The 22,466-nt window shown below is 33.1% G+C and overlaps 2 protein-coding genes across 5 annotated transcripts in view; both read left to right on the top strand.

Annotated features, from left to right (window-relative positions):
- Positions 1 to 1,878: 1,878 nt before the first annotated feature.
- Positions 1,879 to 22,460, top strand: LOC136035071 (uncharacterized). Its single transcript, XM_065716666.1, has 3 exons — positions 1,879 to 1,946; positions 14,481 to 17,865; positions 18,148 to 22,460. Exons 1-2 carry the CDS (start codon positions 1,879 to 1,881, stop codon positions 15,712 to 15,714), a joined length of 1,302 nt encoding a protein of 433 aa, XP_065572738.1. The 3' UTR covers positions 15,715 to 17,865; positions 18,148 to 22,460.
- LOC136034474 (dehydrogenase/reductase SDR family member 4-like) overlaps positions 12,303 to 22,466 on the top strand; it is a 41,746-nt gene continuing 31,582 nt past the window's right edge. The window contains exon 1 of one of the 4 annotated variants that reach the window (XM_065715681.1): positions 12,303 to 12,393. The gene's annotated coding sequence lies outside the window, so the exon portion shown is untranslated. Of the gene's footprint in view, positions 12,444 to 22,466 lie in introns of all 4 variants that reach the window. The other 3 variants (XM_065715684.1, XM_065715683.1, XM_065715685.1) reach the window with 3 other exon arrangements.

Raw genomic sequence — 22,466 nt, 5'->3', positions numbered from 1 at the left:
TTTTTCTTTCTTTTATTTTCAACCTCAATTTGCTCAATGGCAAGTACAGCCTAAATTTGTGCTTGGTCTTCATGACGAACAAATGGGTTCGTCAATCCTTGTGTTTCTTTTTTGATTTTTTTTTTCATCTTGTAGGTGTCTGTACATTGACAATAAATTGTTGTTTTGACAAGAGAGACGCACGGCCACACCCTTTCTAATATGTATCTTCTCTTTCATCATGACCGACTAATGGCTTAAGCAATAAGATTTAACGCTATTTCAGTTACTATTTGATTCATTTGACTTTAAATTTAATTCCCATTAATGATTAATTTATTTGGATAGCGTGGTTAATCTAATATTTATTTTCCGGTCGTAGGAGTGCCTTGGATAAATTAAACATAACAATTTTGGTTTTAACTTTAAACTACAACAAACTTTCCTTTTAACACAAAATATTACAACCTTTTCTTTCAATTTATTAAAGCCATTTAGGCTATAGGTAGCACTAGCTTTGATATTCCCAGGCCTAAAGCAAGTTCTGAGTTTGTATCACTTGATGATGAATTTTTAAAAACAAATTGTCCTTATACCCTATAAAGTTTCGAAGTTATCAGTTTATAAGTTTTGGTTTGGTTACTGATAGTGTGACCTGTTGGTATGAGGGTACCATTGGACTGGCTTTGAAATTTGCTACCCAGCATCTGCTCCAAAATGCGTAAAAAATTGATTGAAAATGGACCCAAAAGAAAATCTACAATAAATTTAAAATAAAGTTTCAGAAGACGAATAAAATAAAAATTGTTACATACATAGTAAAAAACACACAATTTTGTCTATACACATGTATTAAATAGGCCAAGCTAGACTTTTAATTTGACAAGTCCAATTAAACGTAAATCACTGCATAAAAAAAAACCTTTTCTGGAGCCGTTTACATGTAGTTATCAGCGGTTTGTCATTTCTTAGTAACATGATTTCACTAATGATCATATTCTATGCGCTATTATGTGCTCAAAGATCCACACTATGTCTATGCGCTATGCGCTATATGCGCTCAAGGTTTATCCCTTTTTAGCTATTTGTTGTTTTTTTTAGCATACTTATTCAAAAACTTAGTTTTTTTTTCAATTTAGTGCTTGGCTTAAAACGAGTGGAAAATGGCTTTAAACGAAAATTTTCTTAAGCTAGTGGAAAGTTGTTAAAAATTGAAATAAAATTGGTGACTACTCCATTCCTTGCCACCTTGATATGCAGTGTAAGAATGAGTAGTTTTTTTCTTTTTTTGAAGAAAAAAAAGAGATTTAACCTCAGAGCAAATATTCTAGTTCTAAAATACCCAAAAGTTGAAATTTTTGGCACAGACACGACAATTTGTCTACCAATTTTTTCAGAGGTTTTAACATTTCTTTATTTCTTTTTGAAATGTGGCTGTTAAAATATCAGCTATGGTATTTTTTCTCTTTATTTTTTACTCTTTTTTGCATACTATCTGGTTTAACAGTTATAATCCTGAATCCCAGGCTTATCGTTGTATATATATATATATATATATATATATATATATATATATATATATATATATATATATATATATATATATTCATATATGTGTGTGTGTGTGCATATGTGTGTGTGTTTGTGTGTATAATTTATATGTGTGCTTATCTTTTTTTTAAATTATAGTCAACAAAAGCTAAGCTGGTACCTTGGAAATTAGATCTGAAAATGCCAAAATTCGGATTTTTTAAAATATTTTTTACCTTTTTGCCGCACCATCATCTGAGTAGTATGTCTGAGTATAGTATAGCATAGTATAGTGTAGTATAGTATAGAATAGTAAAGTATAGTATATGTATAGTCTGAGTAGTATCCACTGCTTTCATCACCATAGAAATGTGTGGCAGTCTCCACAGCAGTTTTGCTTGTGAACCTGCTGAAGCTGAGAGGCTTATTGTGAAGGTGTAAACACAAAAATCTATTATTTTTTGCCGCAAACATTATTTGTAGCGACAGTCTTCTTGTAGGCTATTTTCTTATTCAAAAGATGGCCCTTTTCGCTGCTTTGATCCCCGTAAAAAATGTGTGGCAGTCTCCAAAGCAGTTTTGCATGTGAACCTGTTGAAGCTGAGAGGTTTATTGTGAAAGTGTTTATTTGTAGCCACAAATAAACAAACAGTCTTCTTGTAGGCTATTTCCTTATTCAAAAAATGGCTCTTTTCCAAGGTTCATTTATTTGTCTTTATGTTTTTCTTTTCGTTTATATACTGTAATTTAGCTGCAACGGACTTCGCTTATCGTTGTGTGCATATTTCTATATCCAATTAAAGGAAGGTCGGTGAATCTTTAAGAAGGGACCGATTGTTACCGCCAGTAATTTTTGTACGCCCCAAAGTTTTCAAATATGTCCCTCCTACAGTGTTGCCTTAGTTTTCCTACGTACAGTAAGAAAGGATGCCTTTCAAGACATATAAGTGAATCTGACTATTTCGACAATAGTGCCTCGCTTTTAACCCTACAAAACTGCTAGTAGTACTGCCTTAAATTTTAATTTTTATTCGTACCATTAAGGGCTATTAAGGTGCCTTCTAATGTTATTCCTACAAAATAATAAAATTTTCTTCAAAACAGAGTCCCCAATGAAGAGCATAATTTACTATGCTCTCCGAAGTATAACTTTAACATATTGTATAAATCAATAATTATCACGTTCTGTTGTACACCTATAACTGCTAAGGTGCACCCTAAGCATAATTAAATAAAAACAACAAGTTTTCTTTTTTAGCAAAAAATAAGAAGCGGCATTAAAACTTAAAACGAACAGAAATTACTCCTTGTATGAAAGAGGCTGTTCCCTCCTCAACGCCCCGTTCTTTACGCTAAAGTTTGACTCTTTCTCTCAGCTCTACTTTTTAAAACAGTAAAAAACTTTAGCGTAAAGAGTGGGATGTTAAGGAAGGAACAGTCCCTTTCATATACGGAGTAATTTCTGTTCGTTTTAAGTTTTAATGCCGCTCCTTACTTTCAGTTAAAAAAAACTTGTTTTTTTATTTAATTTCTGAACGTTTTTGAATTAATACATGTTTTGATTTTGGCTCTCCGCCCATGAATGATTAAAATGAAATTTGCATATTAATTTAGTTTTTTGGCTAAACGGCTTTCTCATAGTTTTGATCGGACAATTTTGAGAAAAAAAGGAGCGAAGGAGTAGGCCTAGTTACCCTGCAACTTTTTGGTTACTTAAAAAGGCAACTAGAACTTTTAATTTTACGAATTTTTTTATTAGTAAAAACATACATAACTTACGAATTAACTTAGGCAACGAACTTCTATATTCGTGTGTTTTAATACGTATATGAGGGGGTTCGTCCCCTCGTCAATACCTTGCTCTTTTCGCTAAAGGTTAAATTTTTTCTCAATTCCTTAAGAATGACCCCTGTATCACAGGCCGTAGAATAAATAGTTGAAATTAATAAAATTACTTTAGCGTAAAGAGCGAGGTATTAGGAGGGGGTGAACACCTCATGTGCGTAACAATTTCTATTCGTTTTAAGTTTTAATGCTGCTCCTTACTTTCAGTTGAAGAACCTTTTACATATTTATTTTTTCATTGTTTTTTTTAAATACTAAAAAAATCCTGCGCCGCCTTCATGGAAATTCTCTTCCCCCATGACAAATTCCTCTATGGAAAGTTCCCCCCGCATAACCCCTCCCCCAAATGAAACAAAAATCCTATATATATATATATATATATATATATATATATATATATATATATATATATATATATTACGTGGTAATGTTAATTGTAGAACAACCAATGTAATTTACCTATTAGAATGTAATAAATGCTGCCTACAATATGTGGGGGAAACAACTAATAATATATATAAGATTTTCTGGACATAAGACAACAGTTAATAATGAAAAAACTAATAACTATCTAGTTCAACATTGTAATAATGGTAAATGTTCCATATTAGATATAACTGTCACAATTTTAGAAAATTTAGAATTAGAAAATTTAAATAAAGAAGAGAAGAATAATAGACTACGTAAACAGGAGGATTTCTGGATCCATACTCTTGGTACAGCTTATCCTTTTGGGCTAAATGATCGTGTAGCAAAATATGGTGACATGTCTCATGTTGTTGTTAAATGTATTGATTGTTTTATGGACCATCTTTCTTTTACTTGTCCTACTAAACGTAAAAAACGATCGAGAGGACATGGGAAAAATAATAGAAAAAATGAATTAGATGTACATATGCTTTCTATAGATCTATGCCAGCTACTTGAATCTAGGGGTATGATTTCTATAATAAAATGTCTAAATAATTTATCCAAGAGGAATCTAATCAAACTTTTCTGGATTGTTAAGAATAATACAGCTCTTGATTATAATTTTAAAGTAATATGTGATACAATTTGCATTCTAACTAAAACGAAATTTATTTCAAAAAAGAAAAAGTTCGATAAGATTAGTAATAAGGATAACAGATTATATTTACCTATTAATTTTACTTGTAAGCAGATTGAAGATATTAATTTACCAGAAATTTTAAATCAGCGGCATGTGAAACAGGCCCTTCCTAGTAATTTGAATTATAATGATAGTCCAGATTTAACTTATAAATTTTCAAAAACTATTGGGCAAATTATTTTTAATAATGAATTTGTAATTGTGCCAGTGGATAAAGCTAATAATACGTTTGCCATAATTTGTCAGAAGCTGTATTGTGATATCTTAAAAAGGGAGTTATGCACAACTAATGTTTACGAAAAGGTAAATATAGAGGATGAGAATTTAATTGAAAAGACTGATGAAATACTTTTTAAAGATTTTAATATTAAAATAAATGACAATGATAAAAAGTTCCCTTTCCTATATTGGACTGTAAAATTTCATAAGAATCCCCCTAAACCACGGTTTATTGCTGGAGCAGCTAAATGTCCAACCCGCATTGCTGCTACTGACCTCTCTTTAATTTTAAAGGAAATTGTAAATAAACTTAAAACCTATTGTTCTGGTATTAAAAAATTTTCGAATTTTAATCCATATTGGAGTGTTAATAATTCACTGCAGGTGATAGATTCTTTAACAATGGTTTCAGCCAAAAGAATTGAGTCTTTCGATTTTGCGACAATGTATACTAATTTATCACTTAATGTAGTGTTTGATAATTTAAAAACTGATATCAAGAAATCTTACCTCTTATCTAGTAAAAGGTTCTTAAAAATAGACACTTATAATAAAAAAGCTATATGGACAAATTGCTTTAATACTACAGTTAACTTGAGATGTTACAGCTTGGATATGATTTTTGAGTTATTAGAATTTGTTTTATACAATACTTATATAAGATTTGGTGGTGATTTGTACAAGCAAATTGTGGGAATTCCCATGGGGGGGGGGGGGAATGCCAGCCCATTTACAGCCGACTTGTTTTTAAGTCAACTAGAATATAAGTATATGATGGATAAGAATGATCCAATTAATTTAAAACATGTTTTGTAAAATAATAAAAGATATTTAGATGATATTTTGGTCTTAAATTGTAAGGATTTCATTGATATTTCTAAAAATATATATCCATCAGAGCTTATTCTTGAACCTAGTCATGGCGCTGGTCATGAAGATCATTTCTTAGATTTAAACATTAATATTTGTGATAATAATAAATTAAGTTTTAAAATGTATAATAAAACGGATGATTTTGATTTTGAAGTGATTAGTTTCCCATTCCCTGAAAGTAATATACACTCAAATATCACATATTCAGCGTTTTTCTCACAGTTACTTCGCTATGCAAGGATTTGTAGTAATTATATTGATTTTAAAAATAGATGTAAAATCTTAAGCCAAAAATTGATATCAAGAGGTTTTTCTGCAAATAAATTAACTTGGCAATTTAAAAAATTTAGTTTTCATTATAACGAACTTTTAAATAAATATCAAAAGAATTATCTAGAAATACTTAAAGAAATTTTCAACTAATTTCGGAGGTTCGAGAATTGTTGTTGCAGCGCCATTGATTTTGAATTGGGTTTCTAATTGAGCGGATTTTTTTTAAAAAATTAGCCACATGGTAAAGATGAATTCTATAATTGTTTAGTTCATTCAGGTTTTTTGCAATGTGTTAATATTTGTGATTTGGTAAAATTTATTATATTTAGTTTACCTATTGTTGCTAAAAAGAGGGATATATTAACAGGATAAGCTTGTTTTGGTGTTACTTGGTTGTTTTACATTTGCTGGTTTTTTTTCTTTCATAGGCATGTATTTTGGGGGTGATACCTGACACGGGGATGCCATGGATATTCTGTGGTAGCCACAACAATGTGCTGGGTAGAGAATTTAAAGTGGCGAAACCCTATATAGGCCAGTGTATTCTCCTGATGAGCCCTTGTGTTGGGTTGTTGCCTCTGAATTATTTGTCTTTATTATTTTTTCTATTGTTTGGTAAATGACGACTTATACTTATTGACGACATGACTGCCTGTCCATGGATTATTCTTTATGGTTGATTGTGTATGGCTATGCTGTTTGACCTATGTGATTGTATGGATGAGTAGGGTTAAGGCCTCATTCAAGTGCTGGTCTATATTAATCACTAATCTAGGAAAACAGTCTTCCTTTTCTCCTTCTGTCTCTCTCGTTTTTTTTTTTTTTTTTTTTGTGTGTTTGTGCTGTTGCATTGGTGATTTCTCTTTTCATGACATATATATATATATATATATATATATATATATATATATATATATATATATATATATATATATATATATATATATATATATTTATATCCTACCCACTACGACTACCATTGGGTCCTTTCACCTCCAATTCCTCGAATGATATGGATATTTCCGTGGTGTGCTGCATTTTTTTCTGTGGAGGGGTTGAGTTTTTGGGTTATTAGTTACGTAGACCTTAAGTATCGCCAGAGTTAAAATAATTATCGTGAACTTCGGACTATACTTAAAGAATTTATCTATGTCTACTTTTCTCATTGGGTAAGTTCTTATCCTCGCTTTTTTTCATTTCTGTTACCTCTTGTGACTAATAAGGAAATTTGTTATCCTATAACTAATTATAATGAAGTTTCAGCCATTTTGTACGCATAGTCGACTTAATTTAAACTCTTGCTGCATTTTTTATTAATATTAATTTTTAATTCGGGTCAAGTTTTTATTTTCTATTTTTGACTCCATGCAAATTCTAGGGAACTCTAGAATGCTGTATAAAGAATGGGGTTGTGTTTAAAAATCGCGAGTATGCTATGTTTATGGCAAAAATCACATAAGGTAAATGATCTCATTAGTTGTCTGTTTCTTGTTTTGCGTGTATGACCGGCGTTTTTTATTCCCAAATACTCAGCTAATTCGTCTATTAATCTTGCTCTAAAAACATGGGCCATTATCACTGAGAATGGATTTTTGGGAATATATTATGTTCCAGGAATAGTTTGTTTACTATAACCTTCACTATCGTTTTTGCTTTCTCGTCTTTAATAGGGAAAGCTTAAAGATACGATTTGAAACGATCTACTACTGATAACACACAGCGATTTCCTTTTTCGGAAACTGGTAAGCCTCCTCGCAACTCCCATATATCTATGGAAATAAATTCTTACTCCGTTCAGAATAGGGTATTGCTCCAGCTCTGTACGAGGCATTTTTGGTGGCCATTTTTGTATGGCGAATTCTTGCCATCATTGAATGAAGGTTTTTACCTTTTTAAACATTTTTGGAAAATAAAATTTCCCTTTGTTCTTCCAAGTGTTTTTGTCTCATGTCGGATTATGGACTCCTCCCCCTGAAAATGTGTACTTAGCAACACGGCTCCAATTCCGTAGGCTGATGTGTTAATTTGTAAACAGAGTTCTTGGCAAAGGCCTGGTAAACTTAGCATGGGGACTTTCAATAATTTCTTTTTGAGCACCTCCAGGGCCTCTATTGCATTCCTTAGGCATTCAAATTTACTTCTTTTTTAAAAATATTCGTCAGAGGCTGAGCTACTGCAGTATAGTTCTAGATATAGCCCCTGGAATAGATTAATAGTCCACATACTTATATACAGCTTTTCTGATCTTTTTGTAGTTTTAACTACTATATGACCGTGAATTTTCCGGATTTGGCGAAATATTTCCTTAATTTATCTATTTTCCGAGGAAGACAAATTTTGGTACTGCAACTTTTAGCTTTTCTGGTTTTAGTTTTAACCCTGCTTTTTGAATTTCCCCAGTGTTCTTCTGAGCCCATTTAAATTTTCTTCTATTTTTTATGTGAATAATATTACATCAACTAAATAAGCTAAGGTATCTATTTTCTTTTTTGGATCGAACCGTGAATTTTTTCCTTGTTCATCATATTCCAATACTACGTTCTTTAGTCGGTTAACACGGTTAGGACTAAATCATAACCCGAAAGGCATGCGTTGAAATGTAAATGCTCTTCCATCACCCAAAACTACTGTTGCCTTGTGTTTTGTTTCTGGTTCTCAGGCTATTTGCCAGTACACCGCAATCAGGCCAAAACTAGTGTAGTATCTCAATCCATTGCGAATCTAATATCGTGTTTATCCGTGGTAATTTCATCACATCTTTGGCTGTATCTGCATTTAGGGGCCTAAAGTCAACAAAGCACCTAGCCGTACTGTATTTCTCTCTGGCAATTACTAATGAAAAAAATATATTCGCTAACTTCCTCTTTAATGACTCCCTGTTGTTCCATTTCGTTGATTTGGTTATTAAGCCATGATTTTAAACGGTAGGAGTCTTTTATGGGAATTTTTTTATTTGTGTATTTTGTGAGTAATCAGGTTTTGTCAGTAATCAGGTTTTGTGAATATTTTTGGGAATTTTTTGACTGGTGTATTTTGTGAGTAATCAGATTTTGTGAGTAATCAGGTTTTGTGAGTATTTATGGAAATTTTTAATTGGTGTATTTTGTGAGTAATCAGGTTTGTTAACTCGTAATCAACTTTATGTTTTTCAAAAGTCTACTTTTAGTCCCAAAAAATATTGAATGACACTGTTTATGTCATTCAGTTTTTGTCAATCCATAATTTTCTGGTTGCTTTGGTTTCTGTGAAATTATTTCCTGGCTTGTAAAACTTATGCTTATTTCTGGACTGCTTAGCAATTTTATATTTGTATTTGAAATCATGTCTGCCGTTCATACGGCTGCTTTATTTAGTTTTATCTTATCACTGCTTAGATTGGATAATTGCAAATATGCAATACCTTTCTCAATGCAGGTCCGGCAACATTTACAGGATAGTGTCTCCCTTCAAATGCCCACTGCCATTCGGCCAAAAGTTTTGGATTATTCCCAGTTTTCTTCAGTGTTCCTAGTTTGATCTAGGATGTTGTTTACTGTCTATTTCTAGGTATATATTCAGGAATATTATTTGATACTTATCAGGTATTATTTGTTCTCTGCCTTTTTAAATTCCTGCTACCCTGTGGTAGGAACTGGTTTCTTATTATGTATGTTGGCTATTCCTTTGCTATACTATGGCAACAGTCTGTTCCATAGTGATTCGCTATGCCCCAGTAATAGCAACGAATCTTCTCCATTATTTTTCGTTGGTTTTTCTGGTATCTACGGAGTCTGTAATTACTTCTACACATCTTTGACCCATCGTTGTTCATTCTGCTACTATCTGTATTAGGTTGTGGTGGGTGCCCGAACTTTTTGTAGTTCCAGGCCCCTAAGGATTCAAGGTTGTGGAACCGGTCAACTAATTCCGCAGAAGATGACCATTGGCTCCCTTTGTGCCTTTTTGGTTCACGATCTGTCTCCTCAAATCTCAAACGCTTTCACCTCCTTCTATTGTTTACATTTCCTTGGCTTTCTCTACTATTTGTTGATATTTGCTCCAATTTTTTCATAGCCTCATCAATTGTTAACTTCGTTTCTAACAAGGTAATAGCCTGCTCAAGATTTCCAGACTTACACGATAACATTAGCCTTTGCAGTTTTTTTGTAACCTTAAAATAAAGGTTTTCAATTGTACTTTTGTATTATCTCATTACTTCCGCTTTTATCAAATTATAAGCAAAGAAACCGATAAATTTCGTCCACATATTCCCAGATACTTGTTGAGGGGTTAAAAGCAACTACCTCAGTTCTTAGCCTCTCGAAAAGACTCGTTTCTTTCTATGAACCTTGTTTTGAAAGATTCAATTAGAGTCTCAATGTCTTTTGCCTCTTTTTCTCTAATTGACTCAAAATATTGTAGCACACTTCCCCGTAATCTGGTGGCTTATCAATACTTTTTGACTTTATTGTCAAATGTTTCCGTTAAATCGTCGAACATTCTTAGTTATTTGATGAATTCATCTTCATTGGCACTCCCGCGTATTCTGGTATAATTTTTGTAATTTCGAGTACCGTTGTTAGGGAAGTTATTTCGCTTTCTGGTAAAGTTACTTTGTTTTTAATATACAGCTTTATTTAGTCTTCTTGGCCCATATATATATATATATATATATATATATATATATATATATATATATATATATATATATATATATATATATATATATATATATATATATATAAATGCAACGGGGACTATTTGTCCCACAGAATATAACGAAAAGAATAGTATAATTATTAACTAACAAAACATTAAGGGTACTTACCATATTCCAAAGTATATCTAAGTAAAAAGGACTAGAGGCCACCCGAGAATAATAATATTAAAAGTTTCTAGATACAATAAAATTTCTCTTTTATACCTTAGGTCAACTAGTTCTTTCCGGGCCACAAACGTACATAAGCAAGAAAATAGTTATTTCTCAATATCCCTGAATGCCTACATTCAAAGATAGTTTTCCAAGATCTGTAGGTTTTTATGGTTAAATTTCACTTCTTATCTTGGGAAAGTAGTATTTCCAGAACCAAAGATTTCATTTTCCTTCATAAATATTTAATTTCACTATGAATAAATTTTTGCTTAATTGGTCAGATTACCACACTTTAAAGCGAGCTATATTCTTTCTTTAGCATTTAAGGAATTTCGTAATATTCGTCTTTGGATGTTAAAATAACCAGACTGTAAAAAAAGAGCCAGGGATCCTTTAAATTTACGTATTTCATGGCTCCTCTTTAATTTTCTTAGAAACCAAGTTCTAGCGACATATCCAGGGTGAAACTCGCCTTAAATACAGAAACCCGTACATTTTTATTATTAACGTGTAATAGCGTCACTGAACGCCGATTTTATTGTGGTGATTAATATTGTTTTGACCTATTTAAGACTTTTGTAATTAAAATTTATCCATATACTTTGTTGTTCTACAATATTTTTGACTTTTATTTTACTTAATTGGACTGATTTACATTTCAGATTTACTGAAAAACGCTTTCTTTCTCGGGATTTGATGTTGATCTAGTCAAGAGTGCCGTCAGGAAACTAATACCAAGAGAAAAGGGATAAAAGCAAATGCGACTATGGGTCTTGTTTTAATAAGAACTTTGATGGAGTTTTTCTAATGTTCCTCTTTTGATAAGTTTTTGTACATCATCTTGTTTCTCAAAAGGATGGGGGAGGGTAGGCCGTTGTCTGTCTTGTGACACCCATAGGTTTAAACACTTATCCATTTTTATTGTGTCTTTTCCATCTAGTTGGCTTAACACTTTTTTATTGAATATTACAAATATCATTTGAATAGTTTTGGGCTTTATTATGTATAAAACGAACTGGCAGAGCTTTGCTCTTTCGCGCTTTTCTGTCTTTATTGCCTAAAATTTTGTCGGATACAAAATTATCTCAGCGTCTTCTTTGCCTAGAAATTAGCTGAAGCGATAACTGTTTCCCTCATTTTTAATTCAAAGCTGTTGTTTTTTTTTTACAGAAAGGGATAGGAAATATGAAATTTGGCAAATATAAGTGGCTTTGTAAGTAAGCTATATTTACAACGGAGTACACGTGATCAATGTTATTATTCGTCTATTTTTTCGTACTGTTTCAGTTAGCAGGCTGCTAGATGATTGTTTATTGTTATCTTTAACTAATTACATTTAATTTAATATTAAGACGAATTAAATATGCTCGAACGCACTATTTGAGTCGGTTGAGCTGTGATTTTTTCATACAGTTTTCATTCGGCTAAAAGGGATATACTTTCTTGATTGCTGGTGTTTCTACTTCAGAATACAGACGGCTATTGTATTTTCAAAAAATTATAAATAATCCTCACCCCACTGTTTAAGGGGCTAGCATGGTAGATTTTAAACAGTCTTCGGCTGATTTCCAGGAACAACTGTATTGGCTAGTTTCTAACTATCATCGACCATCCGTTTTACCCAGAACTTGGCACTGATGATATTATCAGCGCCAAAATTCAAAATTGGTCCACGTTTATTCTAGGAAATCTGGAAAGACTAGGCATTAAAGTATTTTCGGTTTGAGAGAAAAATCATAACATGGCTTAAAATCTTCTCAGGCAATTAGAGTTGTATTTTCCGAACCTAAATTTACAAAAATGCAGACTCAAAACAAAGTTTGGGAAAGTTATTTCCTCCATAGATAACAAGTGTAGGCCCATAGTCTCGTATAGGCTATTACTTGAAGTCAAAGAAAAGCATACTTGAACTATTTTAATTAAATTTTTTTTCAAAGTTAAGCCAGGTATGCCGTATGTTTTGTCTAGCCTACTTGTTTTGTAGCCAATTTTCTGCAGCCTACATTCAAAATAGCTAAGGGAGAGAACAGAGATAGGAGCTTGAAAATCTGTCCTTGGGCTTTGATTAGTTGTATCTGAAGTTAAGCCCACTCAAAAGAAAAAAAAACTAGGATTGTGGAACAAATTAGCCAACTTGCCATACTTACAGCCTATCATTCCTGGAAGCACTCAACTTTGCTTAACCCACTTCCTCCCCCCTATATATAAATATACAGCCCAAGCTAGCCTACATATTTCTATTCATTTTTCTATTTCTTGATTTTGTCAACATTTATTATTTTCCATTATATCTTAGTGCTTGAGCAAAAGAGTGATATAATCAAGAAGCAGAAAAATCCATAGAAGATTTTTAATTTTTGCTATATAGTTGCACCTTTGGCAAGGGGTAAGGTAAAGTAAAGTGATTTAAAGAATGATATAGATAAGTATAAAGGATTTTTAAAAGTTCTTTTCAGGATTGTATAGTGATTCCTTTTGAGTGAACCTATCTGTGGTTTTAAAGTCTACCTCTAGATTTATCCCTGGAAGTTTAATTCTCCTAATCCAACTCTTATTTCTTCCAAGATAGGCTGGCTTTGAATTAAATAGCACATTTTTTTATTCTTTCTACTGTGTACCAAAAACACAAGGAATCACATGTCACTTTAAGGATTGTATTTGTGCTTTAACTTTTGATAATAGCATACCAAAATTATATTTAGAAGGAAATCTTTGCCTATTAGCAAATCAAATGATTTACTTTTCAGCTACAAATTAATCAAACAATTGACAGTTTGAATCAACATTTTTTCCATTATTTTCTATTTATTTAAATTTTTGGTACAAGCCTAGAATAGGTGCTATTGAGAAGGAAACATGTTAAGAAGCCAATTCTTACATCATAATGTGCAGAATAATCATGTTGAATTCATTTTGACTGTAGTTTCACTATTCTTTACCCCCAATAACTCTTAGCACACAATATATAGCCTGAATTCTATATGTAGCCTAAATTCTATATTTCTCATACTATTTACCACACCATAGAATAAAAAAGAGAATGATCAACTCATTTCAACATGTGTACCCAAAAATGAAATCAGCTGTGCCAAAACCAAGAATTAGAAAAACCAATGGAAAATATTTTATTGGGAGTACATAATTACATGTTGGGCCAGGGGAGGGTAAAGTATAGTAGAGCTTCTGTCAAAATGGGTTAACTACAATTATTCTGCATATTATAAAGTATGATTATTTTTAACCTGTTTCCTTCTCTAGGCTAATACCAATTTTTTGGCTTCAAATATAATTACACCCTAGGAGGGGGGGGGCAATGTGGCCATGCCCTCCTAGATTTGAAAATTTTCTCAAATTTGGTATTTTCACTAGACAATGCCTTTTTGGTAGTTTCACTGAAAACAACACACTCCTCCCCTGGATATTGAAAAAGGGCTTTATACCCCTCCTCCTAAATATTTGGGTTTTGACACCACTAGAACTGGCTTGGATACAGTTACATTGAAAGTGACTCTGAAAATTCTATTCATCAAAATGTTTTAATATAGCAAATTAAAGTTTTGTCCATTGATATTTAGTTAAGGAAAAATGTCTTGCATTTGATTGGTCTGACATTTATAGTTTATAAAACCTTGATGAGAAAATGGCCATGTTTCATAAAATGCTAATTGATAAATATCAAATTTGTTTCCCAGAAAAAAGGTTTAAAAGGTGCTCAGTGATAATCCCTTTATTAATCAAACAATAAAAACATTAATTAGAACCAAATTGAAGCTTTTAAAAATGGTAAACTCAATAAAGCCAATATACTAAGAAATCAATTAAAAGAGAAATTTGTAAATTGGCACAATTGTACTACAAAAATAAGATTGAAGAATTGTTCACTAATAAGCCAAAAAACTGGTATTCTGAGGTTAAAAAGCTATGCAGTAGGAGTCTTGACCAGCTTGATTTCAATTTACCAGAGCTCCCTGATGTTACTGCAAGTAATCTAAATAAATTTCTTGCTTCCATTGTCCAGAGCCTTCCAGCATTGCCAATCCAATTATCAATAGGAGTTCCATCCCCCTTTTTCCTGACTGTTTCCCCGTCTGAAATAGAAAGAAGAATTGACAAACTAAGGAAGACAAGTCTTTGTCCTTTGTATATCTTGTCTCCTCTTATTAGAGCCTTTGGTGACTTCCTTTCTAAGCCCTTATCTGTCCTGTTTAATGAAATTACTAAGTCTGGGATAATTCCAACAATTTGGAAACAGGGTTTCATTACCCCTTTGAAAAAGAAAAATGGAAAGCCTGGCTTTGAAGGCATCCAACCTATCACTCTCACTCCTATCTTTTCAAAATTGTATGAAGGATTCCTTGCAGATTTGCTAAATGAAAAAATCCTACCTCTTACTGACCTGAAGCAATTTGGAAACCTAAAATCAACTTCTACTTCCCACTACCTTGTTTCTCTTATTGACCACATCAGGATAATCCTCAAAAAGCCTAATTCCTGGCTAAACTTAATTTCCATTGACCTTCAGAAAACCTTTGACCTTGTTAACCACAATATTTTAATTGAGAAACTAGTAAGCGAATTCAGTATCAATCCCTTACGGGTGAAATTGGTTGCCTCCTTTTTAACAAATAGATTGCAGGTGGTTAAATACCAGAACCATTGCTCAAATCCTCTCCCTATCTACAATGGCACATCCCAAGGAACTCTCCTAGGCCCCCTCCTCTTTTTAGTCATTATCAACAGCCTTGTGAAGGAAGTTCCTGACTGTTGGAAATTTGTTGATGACCTAACGATTGTTGAAAGTTGCTTCAGAAATTTAATAAGCAACCCTATGAATATCCTCAATGAAATTGGAAGTGAGGCTTTGGACTTAGATATGACAGTAAATCCCTCTAAGTCAATGATAATGCTGATTTGTTTCCTCAAATCCTCACCTTGTTTTCTTAATCCTATCCCTCCTGAAATTTATGTGTCCTTGGTTAAATTACTTTGGAGTCACAATTTCTTCAAATTTAAAGTGGGATATACATGTTAAAGACATCATCCATAAAGCTAATGCGTCTATTGCCCTCCTTAAGCTCCTAAATAAATATAGCGTCCCCCTTCTCACTCCTAAAGGTTGTACACGTCTTTTGTCCACCTGCATCTTGAATATGCTTGTCCAGTTTGGCACCCTGGTATCTCTCATGAAGAATCAGACAAAATTGAGTCAATCCAAAAAAGAGCCTTGTGGATAATTTTCAAAGAAGGCAAGGTGCCTTACTCTCTGCTCCTAAAAAAGCTAGTTTGGAAACCCTTGAGCAAAGGATGTTGTTGTTGTGCCTCTGTTTTTGAAAAAATGCAATAACAAACCCTCAGACTGCAAGTATTTTCCCCAAACGTCACTCACCATCCAGATTACGACAGCCTTGAGCTGTTTCTGAGCCTATCCCAGTTTTGTGCCCCATTTGCTGCATTACTTCCAGATATGAAAAAACCTTTGTCCCCTTCATCACAGAAAAAATTAATAAAATATCCAACTAGTTTCTCCATTTTTTTTGTGAGGTGCTGCCTAGGTCGTTGCACTTATTTGCTTCCCACCTGTTTTTGGTTTAGTTTCCCTTTTAATTCATATGTGTTTTATGCTTTGTTCTGTTTTTTGTGAGTTTTTGGACTTTTTTAGTGTCCTTTTCAATTTGTAGATATACATATTTATTTTTTGTTCTTTTCTGTATTATTTGATTATTTTGTTCCCTTCCTTTTGTTTCTGACTTGTTTTGTTCAAGTTTAGTTTGACCAGTTTTTTTTGTTTGCTTTGTTAGTCGACTCTGAAGTCCAAATTTGGCCCTTTGAGGGCTTGTGATAGAGATTTTTTAAAAATAAATATCTTATCTTATCTTACCCAATGTTTCAAGTTCTGCTTTATTGCACACTGGCTCACAATTGGGTTGACCCATCATATCTTTTAGTGGCATAAGATTGCCTTAGTTTTTTTTTTCATTGGAAACATCTCCTAGTTCAGAAGAGTAATTGATTCAACCTCTTCATTTTTTTCACATTTTGTTTTATTGAACTTTAGTTTTTTCTAAGAAAGTTGCCTATATAAAGCTAAGATGAGATTTTATTAGCAGTGACAAAACTAAGTATACTGCTGTTTGTAAATGCATTTATTTACATTTGGAATTGTGTGTCTCATAGATGATGATGTAGATTCTAATAAAGAGGACTTTATCTCAGCCTCAAATATATTGCAAATTATAAACTAACTCAGCTCATTACTGGACATTGCTGCCTAAATTACTTCTTGTTTAAAATTAGGGAAACTCCTTCTCCTTTGTATGTATGTGGGGTCCTGGAAAATTGTCTCTTATTTATTTGATTGCCCCTGTCTTTGTTGTCATTGTTTTGAAATGCAAATCTAGCTTAGCAAATTAATTGTCTCATTTCCATTTCATTTAAATTGAGTAGTTAACAACAAGAGTGTTAAAACAATTGTTATAAATTATATAAGGAATGCAAAGCAGTTAAACATTGTCTGATCATTATTACCTTGTTATGCCTATGGCAGGAAGTCACAACCAGTCATTGTACTTATGATATATAGTTAGTGTTAGTGTGTATTTTTCCTATGTATAGCATTTCTCCTTTCCTATGTTCCTATGTATTTCCTAGCTCCTATGTATTTTTAATTTCTTTTAGTTGAATTTTGTATTTTAGTAGTTCTCTTCTGTATTTTTCTGTAGTTTGGGAAATACCATGTTTTAGTTTACTCATGTAATAAAATCATATCATATTTTAGGCTGTATATAATATACAGTATAATCACATATTATATATTTGTCACATATATGCCTTGTTCCGAAACTCCATAAAACTATTGTTAGGCTTTCTCTGGAATTTACTGGATGTATGACCTCTCCCCTTAAAATATGAAAACAAAACTAATTGAAGGAGTTCAAAGGTGTGCCACCAATGGCATCACGAATTCATAAAAGACCCTGCCCATTAATCACACAGTTCAACATCATACTAGAGGATAGTCACAGAATTTAGTTTAAGCAGACAGTGAGGACTAGAATAGACCAGGATTTTTTAATGCAGTGTATTATTGGTAACTAACAGCCTGAAAAACAAAACCGTGACTGTGCCTACTACTGCATCCTTCAAGTCAAATCTTGAAAAAAAGTAGAACAATAAGCCATAAAAAGTAAAACAATTCAAAATAGGGATGATACCTTTTTATTGACAGTGAAATATAAAATTATTTAACTGGATATTTCGAACACATATACAGTGTTCATCATCAGCAGTAAAACTGCTGATGATAGAGTTTTACTGCTGATGATGAACACTGTATATGTGTTCGAAATATCCAGTTAAATAATTTTATATTTCACTGTCAATAAAAAGGTATCATCCCTATTTTGAATTGTTTTACTTTCGTCATGGAAAGGCAGTGTGGTCTTCGAAGTTAAATAAGCCATAAAAGTATGAATATAAGAGTCTATACCACTGGCTACTGGGCCAGTAACATAGTGACTCTCCAATAATGAAGACAAAACAGAACAGGTACAGTGCAGACCTTAATAAGCTTTAAGTGCAAATTAAGGTGAAAGGGGAAAAACTATTCTTATGGATGTTATTTTAAGTTAATCAGGCCCTGTCATTTTACTGAAACCAGTGGGGGGATTTAACTTGCAGACCCATAATTTCATGGAAGTCTCTGCAGGGCTGGGGATTCTAGTTATGTCATTGTTTAGTGACAACCTAGTACTAATTCATAGATAAATTTAATTACTGTGAAACAGTAAGTTCACTGTGAAACAGTTAATTAATGTTTAAAAGTAACAGTAAGTGTATTAGCTTCTTAATGCTGAGTAGGCTATACCATTCCTGGCCATGTCCAACTGGACAATTCAAAGAAAACCTGTGGTCACCTTCAAAAGCTTACCTTGAAACAAGTAAACACCAGACTAAGGAATAAGTTCTTCTCAAATATTGTTGTTGGCTTGTGGAGCTCCCTTAATAAAAACAAAAAATAATGGCCTCTACCAGTGTGGATGTGTGCAAGTCATCAGTGGACAGGGATCAGCTCAAGAAACCATGGTGCACCTTTTGGGATGCCACAGATACTATTCTCACTGAAGCTTCATGCAGTGCCAATGCCTTGGAACTTTGGGCATCTTGATTTTGGGCTTGCCTTGGAACTGGCATCTTAATTTAGCTAATGTGTCTGCATTTTTTGACACACTGAATTATTTTGTCAGCACATTTTTTATATGCTCCCCCTTAACTCAAAATCCTAGGTTTGCTCCTAATCTAATGGTCAGTATTTCTTCTCCCTATGGAGGAGAAAATAAATAATCCATTTGGTTTTGAGAAAGTATATCTTGTCTTGGTTGCTGGTAAGTGTTTTCCTTAGCCAGTATTCCCATTGCAGATGCTACTGCATTTATTTTCATTGATGCATGCCAGCCCAATTTTGCCTGTTTGACATTCAAGCAAGCCTTACTTCCTTGCTTGAATCAGTTGAGGAGCTTTATAGTAGCCAATCTAAAGATTCTCTAGCCAGTGCTGTATCCAGGGGTGGGGGGGGGTCTACCAGGTTTCTACCCCCACCCCCCCCTGAAATTTTTGTTTCACTTGTAAAAGATAAAGAAAATGATAGGGTCAACTTGGATAAATCCAACACAGGGGTAACTCAAACACTGTCTCTTGTTTGGCTCAGTGATCGTGGATGTCTTTGGTTCTGTATGCCATCTTTTCCCTTTAGCTTGGGTACTTGACAACAATGTTCAATATTTCCGCTATTCTCAATTCTTTTTGTAAGAAAGCAATTTCAAAGTTTTGTGGATAGTATTTTTGTTGGCCATGAGGTAGGTAGCAAATTTTAAGTAATAGTAAAAAAAAGATTGAGAGATGATAAAATGATTCTAAATAGTTATAAGTTAATGGGACAGTTTAAGTAATTATTTCTATTTATTAGTACTTTGTTCTGAAAACACTAAGGAGAGACAAGGGGTGTTGGACCCACCCCTGAAAAACCCTAATGTGGAGTAAATCCAACATGTTTGACTTCCCCATATGGAGTAAATTCAGACAAGGAGGGTTGGCCTTACCCCATGCATACAAATGACTAGGTTTTGGCTATTCTAGCCTAGATTTCAGTTTATTTGTCAACTATTTACAATGTTAACAATACTATACTATACATAATTTACAACATACTAAATGATCAGACAAAGAAGCATAGAGATTTCTGCAACTTGCCTGCTGTTACTCTTAGAACTCTTCTGGAACTCCCCAAATATGTTGAGTAGAGTATGATAAATTCGTTTAAGGTGATGGAAAAGTGAAGCATAGGGCTTACCAAACAATGGTTCCTAGATGAAGTGCAAAAATATATCAGTGATGATAAAAGCAGTACTCATTTCACAAAGAATTGACCTGGTGAAGACTGGTGGTTTGGGTTTAAGAAAAGAAACAATATCTTGCTTATGGAACCTGAGTGACTTGAACACCCTGAGGGCTGTGCAATGAACAGACTCTTTCATCATTCTATGATTCTATGACCTGCTACAAAAAACAGAAGAAGAGCTTGACATCTCAAACAAACCAGAATGTTAGTACAACTTTGACAAAAATTCGTTTTGTTGCAATCCTGATAGTCTTAAAACCGCTGGTGTAAAGGATCACCAACAAAGCAGCAAACTGGTGGGAATGGGCATGAGGACACACATGTTTTTGCATTTATTAGTGCATCAGATGAGCAACTGCCACTACTGGTAATGTTCTTTGGGATAAACACTTGGAGCTCATGGCTACCCATTAAAGACCATCCAGATGCAGATTTTTCAGCTACTAAGAAAGGATGGAAGACAGCAGAACTCTTCTATAGCTGGTTTAAAGATGTTTTCCTGCCTCAAGTGAAAGAAAAAGCACATTCTTATTCTTAACAGCCTTGGCTCCCACTTATTCTTGGCATTTGTGGAGTTTTTTAAAATCTTTTGCAAAATCTCATTTGCATAGACTATATGTCTACCTGTCTCAACTTAGGCACTAAATTGTTTTCTTAGATTTTGGCTTGCATGTGCTATTCATTGATTTTTTTAAAATATAACTGAAACTATTTGAGTAACATTTCAAGTCGTTCTTTTCTTTGATTTTAAAATATGGCTGTACAAAATTTTAGAAACTTTATAAGGTAAAATACCAGATAACAGTTGGTAAAAACATGGTTTTGGCTTTCATCTCAATAACATTCAACAGATATAGGTGATTGAAAAGTGAACATACTGGGCAGCTTGAAAATTTTCATATACATATAAACGATTTGGCTGTGTAGTTTTTATTATATCAAAGAGTCAAAAGCATTTCAAACAAAAGCCACCCAAAAAGACATCCCATTACTTCATAACTTCCGAAATAAATCTAAGGCCTTTTTTTGCGTGCAAGGAAGTGGAGACGGCTTAGTTGCCATAGCTGGTCTCCATTATTTGTGACAATTAGAAAGCTACCAGAACCTTACATGCAAGAAGACAAGAGTTGGCTAGACTTTGAAAGCGAATTCAGCTCACTAGCTGAAGTGTTTCAGGCTATTGGTTTTAGGTGTTAAATTCGAATTATTATACTCATGACTTTAACAAAGCTTCCAAATTTAAATTTTTTCTGCATGTTATTATTAATCACTTAAAAAAATGAAAAGCATTTTTGAAATCCTTGCACTGAAACCAATTATTAATACTGGTTTATACATAAAAAATTTAATTAAAATAAAGAAAGCATGGTCAATTTGTAAAATACTTATGTTTTTACTTGTCATTTACGATTAGCTGGAATACCTAATATAATTTTTAAAAATAATTTTTTTTATAATATTTATACCGTCTTATAGCTTTGCTTTTCATTGTTTTTCCCGTAACTGGCACTTTTTGCATTTAAGACACGGCTTGTTGCTAAATTATTCCCTAAATATTGACTCTTTCATCTTAGAGATTTTTTCTCTAATAAACGTTGTTTTTCAAAGCCTCGTGCCATCTCTACAAACCTTTCAATTCAAAAATTGAGAAAAACTCCACCAAAGTAAATTGGAAAAATACACCCCCCCCCAAAAAATAATGACAGCTTGCTAGTGATAAATGTAACCCTTATATATGGACCAGTAAAGGATCCAATTTATTAAATCAGGGGTTTGCAATGGAATAAGGCCCGAAGATTTGATTTGAGTGTACTTTGATAATTTTCTCATTAAAATTCTTGCTCCTAAGACCTCAATATGAAAGTTTATGATAACCAGAACACATTGGAGCTAAGGCTGTAATTCCCTAATCACCAAAAAATTTATTTATTATCCTCTGCATAATAAAGTCTTGTATTTGGAAGACCAAACAGGGGTAATGTAATCCATTTAGCCTAGAATGCGCAGGGGCGGTAATTAGTGGATGATTAATTGCCCCCTGTACTTTGCCTTCTCCAGATGTTGACAGATGCCCATTTTATGGTATTTTCATTAAAAAAAAAATCGACTAACAAAATCGCCCATTCCCCCTACCTTAAATTTTGAGAGCCAAACACTATCCCTCTCTTCTCCCTTACATTTTTGTGAATTGGCGCCCCTTAAATCAGGATAGATATGTATTCTCTTAAACAGTTAGAAAACTACCATTCCATGTGTTGTTCAATAATGATTGTTTTCTATTATATAAGAGCTAGTTATTCCTTAGCTACTAGGGGCTCGAGATGGCTTTTGTTGTATATTTATCTGCAAATCCCAAGTGCTTTGAAATTTTTTTGCCAAAAACTTTTTTT

This window comes from Artemia franciscana, chromosome 13, assembly GCF_032884065.1.
Source record: "Artemia franciscana chromosome 13, ASM3288406v1, whole genome shotgun sequence".
Classification (NCBI taxonomy): Eukaryota; Metazoa; Arthropoda; class Branchiopoda; order Anostraca; family Artemiidae; genus Artemia; species Artemia franciscana.
This window is presented reverse-complemented; position numbering and strand designations above follow the sequence as displayed.